Here is a 15318-nt window from a genome sequence, read left to right on the forward strand (position 1 = left end):
CACTACACTCAAGGAAGATGCAATTAGAGGACACAACATAGTTTATTTCAATTAGTTTGGTCAAAACCGTTTGTGTTGTTGCATTATCAACCTTCTGGTGTCTCCCAAGACATGTCAAAGTTCATGCTCCTTGCCTAAAACAATATTTTATTATATTATTTGTATAATACTGTAAGATAAGGCAAATGTTGATTTGCCTCACCCTTTCTTACTCTCAGAATTAATAAATAGCTCATTTCGAAAGTTTGACAGAATCTTGACAGATGTGGTTTAGCTCCATATTTCTGTATCAAACCATGTAATTTTCATTATGACCTAATCTTTCTGTCTTGAGCTGGGATCTAAACCGCCAACATAGTCTGCAAATTTGCTTTCCAAGGCCCTCTTATCTTATCAGCCTCTCTCTCTCTTTCTCTATCTCTCTCTCTTGCTCTCTCTCACCGTCTCTCTATGTTTATCGCCTTTTCTCTCCATGTTTCGTCTCTCCAATGTCGACTCCATTCACTCAATGCAAAACTATTAACCATCAAAAGACATTCTTATCTATGCAAATGTGCCACAGGCCCCGAAGACCCCAGGAAAACGGTCCCTGCTTCTCTCCAGGGCTGAGCACAGCAAACGTGACACTAGGCCAACACCTGAGTAGAGGAGCAGCCGTGATTCATTCACAGCCACGGGGTCATCTGTCGACAGTGTTTCACAAGCTCCTTGTTAAACATTAGCCTGGCGTATCCAGGAAGCCCACCAACGGATCCCAGCAGAATGGCAAACAGTAAAATGGTTCATAACCTTACATCAGACCCTGTTCTCATCCTCTTATCGGGGGATATGACTCTCCTGGCAGATTGCATTCAGGAAATGTGGCCATATGAAAATGTCTCAGTGTCTGTGAACCCAGGTGGGAGTGCATTTTGTTCTGTAAAGAGCCAAATGATTCATGGTTAGAGAATATTTGAATTCTTGCCTCAGTCTTTGTGCTAATATGTGAATGACATTATCAGCTTTACGGAATTACACTTTACTTCTGCTTATATAATTCCTATCCCATAACAAAGACTCCATTACTCTATTATGGAGCAAAGTAGGAGTGTCCCTAACCTTAACCCTGGCACGAGGGACACCCAGGGGCTGCAGCTGCTAGTTATCTGTACATGTGAATCATCAACTTAGCCCAACCCAAGCATCTGCACGGGAGGACACCCAGACCAATTTCTGCGTCTCAGAGAAGCCTCACTGCGTAGAGTGGAGGGAAAGACAGTACTCACGGCCGTTGAACTGTTTACCCCAAAACAGGCATCTCAGGTTTCTGTCTCCTGGCTACCCCCCCAACTCTGCCAGCCTTCAAACTCTTTATGGCTGGGTGTGGCCACAGCAACCAGAAACAGGGGTGGGGGTAGGACAAGGGAGCACCAAAACGATCACTACAGCGATCAGTGGGTTCTCAAGAAAGAGGATCATGCAATCTAGGCCCAGGTGATGAAAGGAAATGCATTCCCAATGCAATGCCACTCAAAGTGTCATTCAAATCAACAACATGGTAACATAAAATCATCTTTGCGGAGCAACTCCATGTGACGTACACTGCCTCCAATATGGGGATTGTACTGCAATCAATGTAGTTTTCAAAAACATGAAAAAGACTGAAACTTCCTTTAGAGCCATAATTACCCATCAAAATGTCAGAAATCTCTGTTATCCAATTTGCCTCATGTATCACTGATGTCATTTGCAATAGACAATATCTTTCCTAGATATAGATGCAATGCTTTGCCTGTGGCTACTCCTATCAAGGGGTTCTGGGATGCAACACATTAGCAGTCTACCCTCCACAGAGACATCCAAAGAGGTTCCTCCTCTGACCCCCACAGCAGATAAGACCCTGCAAGTCTGGTGGGCCGGCCCGGGCTTTGAACTCAAGCCTGCTGGTCCCTCTGCTCCAGGGGAGGCCTGGGGGGTGACAGCGGGGGGCAGGGGTCTGGAAGGGTTGGGGCTGCTGGGGGTTGGTGGATTGGAGCGGAGAGGTGAATCTGCCTGGTTTAGTTCACTTCAGTGCCTTGCCCTGCATGGCCTATGACCTCTCACCTGATCAGATGGCTCTGTGGGGCCAGGTGCAGACCATCACTGGCTCTTTGCTCTGACTGCTCAGCCAGCCACACTGATTGGCTTTATTGGTAGATAAGAGAAGGCCATTTGCCAGTGCAAAGAAGAAAAACGTTCATTTCAATTCATTTCAATTCCTGTTGCAGAATGACAGTTCCCTTTAATGCTCCTTTTAATATATGCGTGGGGTTACATAGAAAGTTGTTATGAAAATGAAGTCCTGTACAATAATTAGTCACCAAATAAATTACTTTTCACTTTTGAAGGTTCAGAATGTTTCCCCTTTCAGAAAATGTGTTTCCTTTTATGTAAATTTGCTGCAATCAAATGCATTCAGGAATGTTATCAACATTTTTATCATTACATTTGAGTTCATCATGCAAACAAACATGTGCAGCAGTACACGCCACCTTGTGGTCACTTATAATACATGCTTTTGTAAATATAATGGATTCTGTACAATATTACAATGCTTGACCCTCCTCTTTCTGACATAGTAATCTGTGCACTGTGGCTGTGAACAATATTAGTGAATAAGATATTGCTGATAATCCCACAAAGTAGGACTCAACATAGGAAAAATACATAATGAAAAGAGGCAATTTGAAAATCTTAAATTAATATCCCATTTCAGAGACTCAAAACACACAATAGTTTTCCATGGGAATCAACCATTTTCATTTTGCTGGAGTGAATTTGTACCTTTCTTGCTGAAAAAGTGACAAAAGGGCAAACTTGAATTACAACATGATCCAGCACAGATGACAGGCCTCATCAGAGACAGTGAATGACAGGGTACAACAGGACCTATCAACGAGGAGAGGGGCAATTTCACTTTCTCTCTCTCTCTCTCTCTCTCTCTCTCTCTCTCTCTCTCTCTCTCTCTCTCTCTCTCTCTCTCTCTCTCTCTCTCTCTCTCTCTCTCTCTCTCTCTCTCTCTCTCTCTCTCTCTCTCTGTCTCTCTCTCTCCCCGGGAGGACACACTTTGCCAGATCGCTAGTCTCCTGGCAACAGCTGAGGTTTTGATGTCTAAATGTTTGTGCACTAAATGTCTGCTTAATTCAATTCCGTAATGCAGTGTTTGAAGATATGGATCAATGCCTGCTGCCTTTGATGGGCATGTTGGTACTCAGAGGCATGTCATTGTATCAGTCCTCCACTGCAGAGGACAAAAAGAAACTAATCACATGATGCAGCCAACTCGTCCACGCAGGCCCTCTTTATGGTAGTCTATTGGAGGAGGTCTGCAGTGCACTGTTTTCTGAGTCAGATCACAGTAAAGTGAAGCACGCAAATATGTTGGGAGGCCATGCTGTCCACTTGGTACCACAACAAGGGATCCAAAATGCCGATATACATATTGTAAATCATCCACAATATGTCTTACACTCATCAGCTGCATATTATCAATGAACTATCAACCGCAGGTCTGATGATATGCAATAACTGGTCATGTTTAGGCAGATTGAATGTGTATTGATTGATGTTCAGGGTTTCTAAAAGGATCCCCGTAGATTGAAGTGTCACTGGGAATTGAATGGTTTCTTTGATCTAAAGCAAAACCAATAACTGACAGTAATCACATCATTATTCACAACTCAGAAATGTGCTACATGTCTACAATTGGAGGTAGGTACTCTAGATGTGTTGGTTTGTTTCAGGGCTATAATGACACTGTGTCCCAGAGACAGCACACTGTGTTGTGATTCAGATGTGTGGTAACATCCATTGAATGCACGTTTTTTTCCTTTCTTGAAATGCAACATTGCCAGTTGGAATCATATAGTATGTGCAGGAGTTTCCATCCATCGTCAAATGTGCCTGCCTATTCAGCACAAGGTATCTGCCAACACACGACAGCCATTATAAAGAGATTATGGCATAACCAATGTTTAAAATGTGATTAAAAGCAGATGTGAGTGCAGATAGTATCTGTGACTGAGGATTTGACCATATCACACAAAAACATCTTTTAGAGAAGTGTTTCATGTCCTTCCATCCAAAAAGCACCGTGCTGCTCATCTTGCAAACAGAAAATCCATCTTTTTAGAAATTGTTATGGACAAGAAAACCTTGTCTTTTAAAGCAACACTGAAGTAAAGTTACATATTCAATACTACCCTACAAACTTTATTACAGTAAGTAAAGTAAGTTCAAATACTGTACTTAAGCAGTTTCAATATGAGTTCAATTGAGGAGCGATTCACTCCCTCAGAACTCAAGGTACAAATCGATGGATAAACAGATGGAGTGCCCTACCCTGTAATAAGTATAAACCACTTATCAGCAGTATCAGTCACTCCTTACCTCACTATTTTTCTTTTTTTTTCTTACAGTAAGAGCAGTTGTTATCCAAGGGAAAGTGGGGCTGATCCTGGTTGTGCCTCTCAAATGCATGGAGGCTTATTTGATATGATGAATGGATGCAGAAAAAGTGATAGGAGGGTAATTGCACTTAATGGCTGGAAAAGCTCCTTTTGAAGACACCTTTGGGCACAGCTCACCGGTTGATTATGGGCGGTCATTTTGTCGCTGATAAAAATGCAGGGCTCTTAGTCCCTCGGTTCCACTGATGATAGCATGGTCAGGGATGCTCATCAGAACAATAGGATATCGAAAAGGCGGTGTCGCAGTCCAGTCTTAAATGTGAGAGAAGTGATACTCTATCCTTAGGCTTCGAGCTTCAATTTATTGCGATAGTTGTATGTGTTAAAACCAACGTGGAAAAGAAAGCAGGACAAAAACAGCAGCCCATTAAACGGACTCTCAGATATATGACAGCTTCTCCTTTTTAAGAAATCTTTTCAGTCCACAAGAGAAACTATTTGAAATAACTGAAGAAATGGGTCTTAGAGCTTTGTTCTGTAATCAAAGACTGAAGCGCAGGAAAACTCACTCATCACTGTTCTCAATTAAAGTCACTTGACATGACAAGCTAAAAGCCTCTTACTAATTTCAAGTGTGTCTAAATTGAAATGAACAGTAGGGAGAAATAACATCACCATTTTTAAAACGAAACCATTTAATGAAAGGTTAAATTATAACCTTGTTATGTATTGTGCATGTGTTTTGCTTTTCTATGTGCTATAGATGTCATAAGAACAATGTGACATTCCTATTCACTGTTAACCGTTTGACGAGTCATTCCATCTGTCAGCTAGGGTTGGTTGGGCCAGCAATAATTTCATTGATTACAAGCTGAGTACACTAAAGACCAGTCTATAGTTTAGACCAGGGGTTCCCAATCCTCCATTTTATTTCAATACTATTGCTTTTCAGCATGTTAATATGAGTTTTGTCTAAACCAGGGGTTCCCAATCCTGGTCCTCGGGCCTCCATGCCCTGCATGTTTTAGATGTTTCCTTGTTCCAACACACCTGATTCCAATGAATGGGTCTTTAGCAGGTTTCTGCATAATTAGATATTGACCCATTCATTGGAATCAGGTGTGTTGGAGCAGGGAAACATCTATAACATGCAGGACATGGAGGCCCGAGGACCAGGATTGGGAACCCCTGGTTTAGACAAAACTCATATTAACATGCTGAAAAGCAATAGTAGTTTAGTAGGGTTGAAATCTTGCTGAACATACAAACTAAAACACACATCCACAAAACACATCCACGCAGAGTAGAATATTAAATATCCTGCTGCTTTCAGAGCTAGAAGACACTAATATATGATGAATGCAGTTCATGGTTTACAGTAACAAAAAAAGTCTGCCTTTGACCTCAAAAACGATTACCTCCACCTGCTGTTGTTTTCATTAAATGTTTATTTGAATTTAATGACAGAAATAAAAAATATTTAAAGATTCTACCTACAAGCTTTTAACAATGTATTTTTCATATCCATGCAATCCAAGCAACATATCTCTGTAACAGTTTACATTAAGCTATCTAACAAATGGGCATATTTTTGGAAATACTAAATAACTTTAAGACGTACAACTTTACGTGCTTTATTTGACATATTTTGGCATCATTACGCAGTTTAATTGTATAAAATAGTTCTGTCACTCACAACTATACATCATACAAATTGTATTTCTGGTTTATTGGTTCAAGTAGATATAACAATTTGCTTACTTGTTTTTACCAAATAATACAAATAATATCAATAAAGCATTTGTTATCTTTGGAAGAGGGCAATGATACATTAAGATCAAGAGGTCAGCCTAAAAGGTAAAATAAGGAACAGAACTATGTATCTTCATGTCCTGTACAGTGCAAGACCCAGCATCAATTTCATGGCACAGCTTACATTATATTATTTCCTTCACAAATCCATAAGGTCCTTCGGTATTGGTGCAATTCTATAGTTGTGATTCAAAGTAGACTTCAGAGGGTGTGGTCACCATTCACAAATTACAAAGTCTATAAAGACTAGTAACCAACGGTCCAAATGCTAGCTAACAAGACAGCATTATTGAACAATTTATTATATTGACCTTCAGTAATTAAGCTTATCTCATCTCATACAATAGGAGTGCAAAAGGAGTGTGACTTGAGCAAGCAAAAGTTATAGGATTAGATATGGGGGCCCAAACATCACTCAAAAGACAGCTTTCGCTACACAGCCAGAAACGTTATACGATGGTGAACAGAGGCTGCTTCACTCCACATTTCTGTATTTGGTGAAGAGGTTGTACAATACCCTTAAGGTGGATTTCAGATCACAGTTCACAATATCTGCAAGAACAATTATTTGAAGAACAATTATTAAAGACAAACGTCAGACAATGAAACGTTCACATGAAGAAACCAGAAATATCTACATAATTGAGCAATGAGACATACGTAGACATTGTACAATTCTTCTTCGCAGATAATCTGCAATTACAGTAAACACAGTAAACAACTACTTTACTTATACAAATATTTCAGACAATTACTATATAATTGAATTATTGACTTACATTTTATTTAAACAGATGTTTAATGAATATTTAGTGCCAAGGTTAAAAAATAAGCCACTGCGTAGGTGAAGTGTACTGAACACTAGTCAAAAGTCAAATTGAAGGGCATCCCTCCGTGTTACAGGCGAGCAGTCACCCTGTCATTGGTGCTTGACTGTAACATTAAAACTATTACTAGCCTCAGTTCAACGGACCCACATGCCAATGCCCAGAGGATCAGCGTAATCCCACACCAAATAGGCTTGCATCCTCTGTTCTCTCTCTCTGTGTCTCTCTGATTATAACACATGCACTGACATACCCATAAGAATATATCCACATAATGTCATACAGCCCAATCCTAACAATATTTTATAGTAGTTTTAGTCATTAACGGTTAAAATACTTTGGATATCTTTACTGTTTCTACAATCTACTACAATGCTTTGCGATGAGATGTCAAAGATTGGAACTGAGTGTGCTAAGATATTTACCCTCTGATCTGGGCTTGGGCTTCTCCAGACCTCCATCTTGCATCAGTTCAAAGGATAATGCCACGTTGTGCACCTGTAAGGGACAAGCTGCCATGAGTCCAGCCAGTCTAGTCACCTGATCTCACTGTATAGTAAATTCACCCACAGCGGTGGTTAAGGGGTTCCTTCATACCTTTTGGTCAAAGTTTTCTGGGGTGAGGAAGAAGTTGTGTAAGGGAACAAAGTAGCCTTCCAGCAACCCCATCAGCAAAACCAGGTATACACCATCAGCAAACTGGAAAACATTCCACCAATGTAGAGTCAGTATCTTATGACATATTTCTCCAGGATAAACAAAGTCATTGAAGATTAATCATTATAATTCAGAGGAGTGTCGCACCTGTGTGTCAAGTTCAGACACCTCAAGGTTCAACTTGTTCAAGTGCTTGTTTACGAATGTGATAAGCGTCTGAAAGACAGTAGGAGGCTTGTTTACTTTTGCAAAAGCGTTCAACAGTTAATATCAAATGTTACAGTACGAGACCTACCTTCTTTACCACGTTCAGCTTGTCGGGCGCGTGGTCAAACAGTGTGTCAAAGGCATCTCTCTCTGAAAGAGGGTGAAGTGTGATGAGTTAGTGAGAGTTTCAAGTTTGTGAAATTGCAATATGTAATGAGAACAGAGAAACGTTTGATTAGAGGACTTAAGACTACAAACCATGTCTTCCTGATAAAGCTCTGCAAGAAAAGTTACAAAAGTATTTCAGCATCAGACCCATCACACACACATCAGAGGAGAAAAAAAACATGAGGCCGAACTCAAAACGAAAGACAGAAGAAAAAACTAAACAAGGACCTTGTTTAAAACCAGGGAAGAATATTAATTGAATGCAGATGGTCTTAACTAGAGGGCCAGGCTGGAACACAAACAAAGAGATGTGGAGCTGAGGGAGGGGCTGTGGGTGAGTCCCCTGGAGCAGAGTGATCAAATGTGGCTGTGGTTGTACTGGGGCCTGGTCGGAGGCCTGGTGGACCTGTGCCCAGGCGCCTGGCCTTCATGGTCCAATCCTTCCCGGCAGAGGCATGCTTCGGCAGCTGCTGCCCCTCACAGGATCACAGCCCCAGGCCTGGGCCCCCAGCTCTTCCCCTTCTTATCTGCTGAGATGATTTGCACCCGTTGGAGCCTTATTAATCAGCCGCAGCGCGGTAAAGCAGTGGTGGGTTGGCAGAAGCACACCAGGCATCGCAAACTCCTACCTCCACTCCCCCCCCCCAACCCTCCCCCCTGCTCTACCCCCCCCCCCCTCCCCCCCTGGACAGTGCTCACTAAATCTGCCCATCAGCATGGGGATCCAACTCTCCCATATCGGACCCCCTAGGTGCTGGCGTGGCCGAGCTGTCTTCACGCTTTAAAGTGAAGACAGGGGAGGCTAGTGTCAATTCCTCTCATCAGCCTCTCGGTTGTTTCAACTGCTTCAATGCCCAGTGGACTCATTTGCTGCTGATTTGTTCAGAGATATTTACAAACATTGTGTGCTTGGCTCTCTAATCACCTTGTTTTGTATGACCTTCAGAAGCAAAAATGAGTTTTTGTGCAGGCAGTAAAGTACAGTACAAGCAGTAAAGTAATTTCCTAAGGGAATAACAAATCATGGATTTGCAAGGTAAACATGTGTTGTTTACAAATACAAAAATCTAAAGAGGAGAATCAGTATTGTTGTTAAGGGGAAGCTCTCAAAGCTTGTTGTCTGTTTTCAACAGAAAGTCAGACAAACAGCAGATCATCAGTGAAAGACGTCAGGTTGTTGGGATATATCCAGATGAAGTAATAACAAGTTGAACAGCAATGGTAGAAACGGACAATTAACAGTACAAATGGGGGAAATACACACAAGGACGTACTCTGTATTCCCGGTAATCTCTTCCTGAATCTGACGAGACTGGAGGATGCCTTCTCGTTTCTGAAAGGAACGCAGGAGAAAATCTTTATCTTTTCTGTTTTGCTCTCTATCCAAGCTCTTTTCTGGTAACAGTAAAAGAATGAGTACCTGTACGACCACCACTTGGATGGACACGTGGTCAGGTAGTCGGATTGGAGCACGGAAATGCTGAGCCAGTGCCACCAACAGATGGAGGATGGCCACAATGCTTTTAGCATGAACCGCTGGAAGAAGGAAAAAGGGATCAACTGAAAGATGAAGTCAAAGCTGCAGTCGTTCTTACTGTCTTTCCTCTGTGCATTGTAACTGCTGCAGCAAAAATGCTATTTTTCTTCTGTAATCAAGATAGGCAATACTCTCGGCATTCCCAATGCCGAACTGAAGGTTAGAGAAAGGTCACACACCAAACGATAAGGTTTTCTGTAATCTGAATGTGTCAGGGTCAGCTATCTGACAGGTTTCTGCTCCAGTTCAGAGTAAAAGAACAATCCTGGATCCATCCACCAAATATACAAACCAGACATGCCTCTCAAATATGATAATCCAACATTGCAATCAATGTTTACTGACCATAAAGGCGGATAGGAAAGCAAAACAAAGGGCTTAGTAGGCCTTTGATCACAGTAAAAAAAGGATCCTATTGATTTCTCAAGTGCTTTTTAGATACTCTATGAAGGGTAAAAGAACAAAGACATTTCAACAGGAATTGAAGAGAATTGGAATTACATTAGAATAACAGGCATATGAGGCTGAATTTGAATAACAAAGTGAAACAGACAAGGCTTCCTCAGATGAAGACCAAATGTAAGGATTGATTTGCTGTCCTGCTGTGTGCAGTGACCACCCCCACACTAGGTGAGGTATGGATTATTTCCCTGTTCCGAATGTCAGAGGGACAGCCAGGCAGCACTTTAGCAGAGAAGATCTCTCTTACCTGGTAAGGTGACTTATTAACACAGTATTCTTAAGAGTAAACTTCTACGCTGCAACATTCTGTTAAACGCTGCTTATGTCACTTACAGTCAATTGTCCATTTGACGTTTCTGGTGGAAACCTTGAGAGTGTCGTTTATCTTCTCTAGGACCGTCTGCAGCTTCTGTTTTTGGGCGATCTCGGACTGTGTCACCTCTGCAACGTTCAGCTTCTCTCCTTCTAGCTTCTCTAAAAAACAGGGGGAGGAGTTTGAAAACCACATATACCAAGGTACGGCTGCATGAAGGGCACAGTGAGGTAGTAAGGGAAGTCTGGAATACCAAAGAGTTTCTGGAGAACCTGTCCATCGTAAAGGTCTTCAGCCAGGTCTTTGACAATGATTCTCTCCCCCACCAGCACATCATTAATCCAGTCTATAAGGACCTGCATACAAGCACACAGAATTCACACGTATTAGATTGGACCACTTCACGGCAATGTATTTTCAAGTATGGAATGTTTCACACCTTCATCAGTTCCTGCAGTTTGGGATCATTCCTTGAGTTGGGGTCCACCATGGTGCGTACCTCATTCTCCTCTGAAGGTAGAAAACATAGAGCACCCACCAGGCCACATGCACACAAACAGTACACACACACACACACAGAGACAAACCCAAACAACCACAAACATACACACCTCATATCATGACTGAATCATGGCACACAGCTGGGAAAGAGAATGTGCTTTTGTTAGTAGTTAGGAGCCAGAGGCCTCACCCAGCATGGTGTCCTCTGGATCCAGCTCAAAGGGGATGGGGCTGAGGGGCAGGTTGATGGCATTCATCCCTTCCTCCTGGAGCTCCGACACTGTAGAAACACCACACCTTCAGTGGCCCCACTCAATGTGGCACACGCTAATTATTACAAAGAGCACCATGGCCTCCGCTGTGGCGAGAGGCGGGAAAAATGTGTCCAGCAGGGAAAATCTGAGAGCAAGTCAAATCACATCAGTGCCACACAATATCAGTCCCCAGCATCTCAGTGGAGAGCAAATAACAGAAAGAAAGAAAAAAAGAAAAGGAGAGAAAGAGAGAGAGAGAGAGAGAGAGAGAGAGAGAGAGAGAGAGAGAGAAAGAGAGAGAGAGAGAGAGAGGTGGACTCCTATACTCTACCTAAAGATCTGTGCTCTCCACTCATTCCACCCAATTGATGGCACTTTTCCTCAGGTTAAACTGTGCTCTTCATGCCAGGCAGCCAGTATCATGGCACACTGGTCTTACCAGTAGGAGCTGGTTCCAAATGCACCTGCTAATTATAAGTAGTTACCCTTGGACACGTCTGGGATAGACAGGAGAGATGGAGAGCTCAGCCTAGATGTGATCTATAAGATAAAGCACCTCATTGTTGTGAGTGACAATCTACAGAGACAGCCAGAATAAGCAGTTCACATAATGAGCATAAAAGAGAATTTTTGAAAGTGTGAATGGAATTAACTGGCAATCATTGAAATTGTCCTTATCTCTGATGGATCAGCCCTATTACCTGCAGTGTGTGAAAATCTAACACCAAATACTGTACTGTGCTATTATGATTTATAAAATATATATATATATATTTATGTTGAACTACATATGTATTCTCCAAATTCTTTGATAAAAAAAAATGCTATCAACATGAATAATTATGTCTAATGTCCACCAGCTCCATGGAAAATACATTTCATATTCAATAACCACAAATCTATTTGAAATAACCGAGGTTCTAATGCATTTGTGCATAGCCGTAGTTCATACAAACAAAAACAACCTGAATATCTATGCACGGTACTGTACATATGCCTGTTAATGACAGCACAGGCTTTTTAAAGAGATTTTAAGGTCACTAGCTAACAATTCAATAGTGCAGGTGGGCGGTATTTATATGATGAGGGATGAGTTGAACCAATTCAACTCAGTTACATGAGCAGTAAGCGTCCCATCAATACACCCATGTGACAACAATCCACACGATCCTCACACAGTATTGCCTCCGATGTGGTAACAGTGTGTGTGTGTGTGTGTGTGTGTGTGTGTGTGTGTCTGTCTGTCTGTCTGTCTGTCTGTCTGTCTGTCTGTCTGTGTGTGAGCACCTTCGTGTGCATGTGTATGTGCATTTGTATGTGGACGCGTATGTGTGTGTTTGTGGAAAAGCCTGCAGAAAGGGCCGCTCCACATCAAGGTGTTTTCAGCTTTCCTCAGAGAAGAGGAAGTAGGCCCCCCAGGGATATCAACATCCTGTCACTAATCAACACCAATACCTCCCCATGCTGTTCATGCCTAGCGTACTGAGGCAGAGACCGGCTGATGGGGTGACTCTTGGGTGTTCTGGGGTTCTTCCATGAACTGCTTCATCCATTTACTAGCTTCTTCAAACTGATGAAGGTCCGGTCCTAGACAATCAGTAACATCTGTTCTAATGCATTCTCACCATGAATATAACTGAGTTCCTTTGTTTTCTATTCATATTCAGTGGCTGCAGCTTTGCAGAAACATCCCTCTGGGCCCAACTGTTTGCATACACATCTCCAGGTAACCATATTCTATTCCACCATTGAATAGGATACAATACAAATTATTTCACAATTTACTCTAAGCTCGGACTGACAAACCGTCGAAATCTCAGGCACACTGAAAGCCTATATCAGACACAGTGGAAGAATCTCAAATGTAACAAATAACAGTTGTTAAAAAAATATTAATTATCTTAAACTTCATGCCAAAAGTGTTCCTTAATGTAATATAAGTAGCCTATACAACAAAAATACCTGTTTGGAAAGCAACCTTGCATCACCTCTGCAGTTAACATTGAGACAGGGGTTGGAAAGAGCATGAGATTCTTATCATTCCCTTATGATTCATTACCATGGGGCAGGCCATTGGGCCTCTTTCCTTACATGGCAAAAGGCTTAGCTGTGTGAGTTGTAAACACAGTAACGGTCTGTGCTTGGGGTTAGACTAGACCCACTTCATGAATCATCATATAAAATAAGACTTCAGCTATTTTGATCAATAAGATGCACTTGTTAATGAACTGGGGCTGTTGTGACAGGACAGGCCATAATAGTCCCACTTAGGGTCATCAAGTGACGTATTCAAATGTCAAAAGATAAACAGACACACCCGAAGAGAACGTACAATAACAGTATTACTAATAGCGTTTTTTAAACTAAAACTAAAACACTTTAATTCATAGATCATACAGGACTACTTAAAAAGTACATAGAAAATCATATTTGAATTGTTATGAACGTTTTATGTTTAAAGTGCCAAACGCATCTGAAACGTAAATTTCACATGGGATGAGGATCAAATGTAATATAAAAAGTTACTGATACAGGATCACAAACCTTCTTTTGCTTTCTTTCTTCTAGCCAAAGTTCCCCCGAGTTTTCCGAGAAAGGAGTCATCTTTTTTTCTGGTGGGTGGTGATTTTGGAGTCGGGGATTTAGGAGAAGACGGTGATTTCTGAGGCGATGAAGCCATTTCTTGTTTCTAATTGCGTTATTATCTATCAGAAGGTGCTAGTTTATGTCATTGAAATACTTTCTGGTTGTTAAAGTTCATCTAACGGAAGCGGAATTCCAAGTATGCGCTTTGCAATGAGACGTCTCCCTGTTATTTGATTCCCGTGGTTGTTCCCGTCTGGTTCCCACCCATTTTTCCTTACCGAATAGGAAAATCACTAGCTTTTTTGTAACGGTATCAGTATTGCCTCCGGGATCTACCATTAAACAGATATAAATGGTTGGATGTGTACTATCAGGATTTTACAGAGATCTTTTCCAGGTTCCCTGAATATAAACTCAAATATAAAAACTATAATTTCTTGCTATTGAAACATATTTCTGTTTTCTAGTTCTGTAAATACTTCCCTATTTAAATGTGTAGCCCATGGCCTCTCTTTTGATACAATTATTTGAATGAACAAAACCATGCCAAGATGTACAGGGGACCTGTCTGGCATGTGATGTCATTACAGAGACATTTCCCATGTTGTCCTGGTGGACGGTCTGTCGTGGTCCTAATGTTACATGGTGGCCCTCTGGCCCTGCTGTCTAGCCCAGGACCAACTCCATCCTGCACCGCTGTTGTTTGAACCTTCACTAATCTGACCAGCCCTCTCAAATACATTTTTCAATAGACTAATGTTATGTTATTTGACATGAGATGGAAAGATAAGCGGAGAGGCCTGTTTTTAAGATTACATTTAGAAATTGCAGAATCATGTTGTCCCGTATTAGCTGGTATTGCACTTTGTATAGAAAGAACACTCTTATCAGCCTATTGACATATTTATGCCAGTGGTATTTTACTTGTATTTTTTCTGACCGACATCAGAGTTGTTTTTACAGAAATTAAAATAAGAACTGGAAATACAATAACAAAGAAGCCTAATTGTTACATAGTAACCACAAATTAAATATGAGTAAATGTTATCTGCTCCACTGATTGTTGAAGTGGAATTGATTTGCCACCTAGAGTGGTTACATGTCCATGTGTTGTGTATCACTGGTGTAAAATAATCAGTCTCTTCTGGAACATACTTATTGTACCAATGTGCATTTCTTTCTGCAGTGGGAAGGTTACTTCCATTTGAGGGAATGATTTGTATGAAAGTGCTAAGTTAATGAAATGTTACATTTTTAGATTCATCCCTCCCCTATTTCCCAGTTTTTATTGCCTCCTTACAGCTTCTGTAATTTCAATGCAATTTCAACCACAGATTGCTATTTTGCTTGAACGCTAATCATTGTTATTGTATAACCTGTTTGCAAGTCAGTTTTTGTATTTAAGATAAGGGCATTTAAATGAAATATGAAATGCTTGTAGGGTCAGACCAGCACCTGTCACATTGCTCTCCACAGGAAGAGGGACAAGGACAGACCCAGGAGAACAAGTGAGGGTGGACACGGCACTCAGTGCTATGGTACTTCCACAAATACCCCTCGCTGTGCC

At 41.4% G+C, this 15318-nt stretch overlaps 1 protein-coding gene across 2 annotated transcripts; it reads right to left on the reverse strand.

Moving 5' to 3' along the window:
* Positions 1-5857: 5857 nt before the first annotated feature.
* parvab (parvin, alpha b) lies at positions 5858-14019 on the reverse strand. Of its 2 annotated transcripts, none has more exons than XM_084682730.1 (13): positions 13710-14019; positions 11102-11191; positions 10850-10920; positions 10664-10766; positions 10431-10571; positions 9519-9634; positions 9373-9431; positions 8189-8208; positions 8019-8080; positions 7871-7939; positions 7664-7765; positions 7492-7564; positions 5858-6791 (listed from the first exon to the last, which is right to left on the reverse strand). In XM_084682730.1, exons 1-13 carry the CDS (start codon positions 13843-13845, stop codon positions 6715-6717), a joined length of 1119 nt encoding a protein of 372 aa, XP_084538856.1. In that variant the 5' UTR covers positions 13846-14019; the 3' UTR covers positions 5858-6714. The 2 variants fall into 2 exon arrangements, with proteins under 2 accessions (XP_084538856.1, XP_084538857.1); XM_084682731.1 differs by lacking the exon at positions 13710-14019 and adding an exon at positions 11497-11705.
* Between the last annotated feature and the right edge of the window lie 1299 nt (positions 14020-15318).

This window comes from Hypomesus nipponensis, chromosome 19 (assembly GCF_054491055.1).
Source record: "Hypomesus nipponensis isolate SF chromosome 19, ASM5449105v1, whole genome shotgun sequence".
Lineage (NCBI taxonomy): Eukaryota > Metazoa > Chordata > Actinopteri > Osmeriformes > Osmeridae > Hypomesus > Hypomesus nipponensis.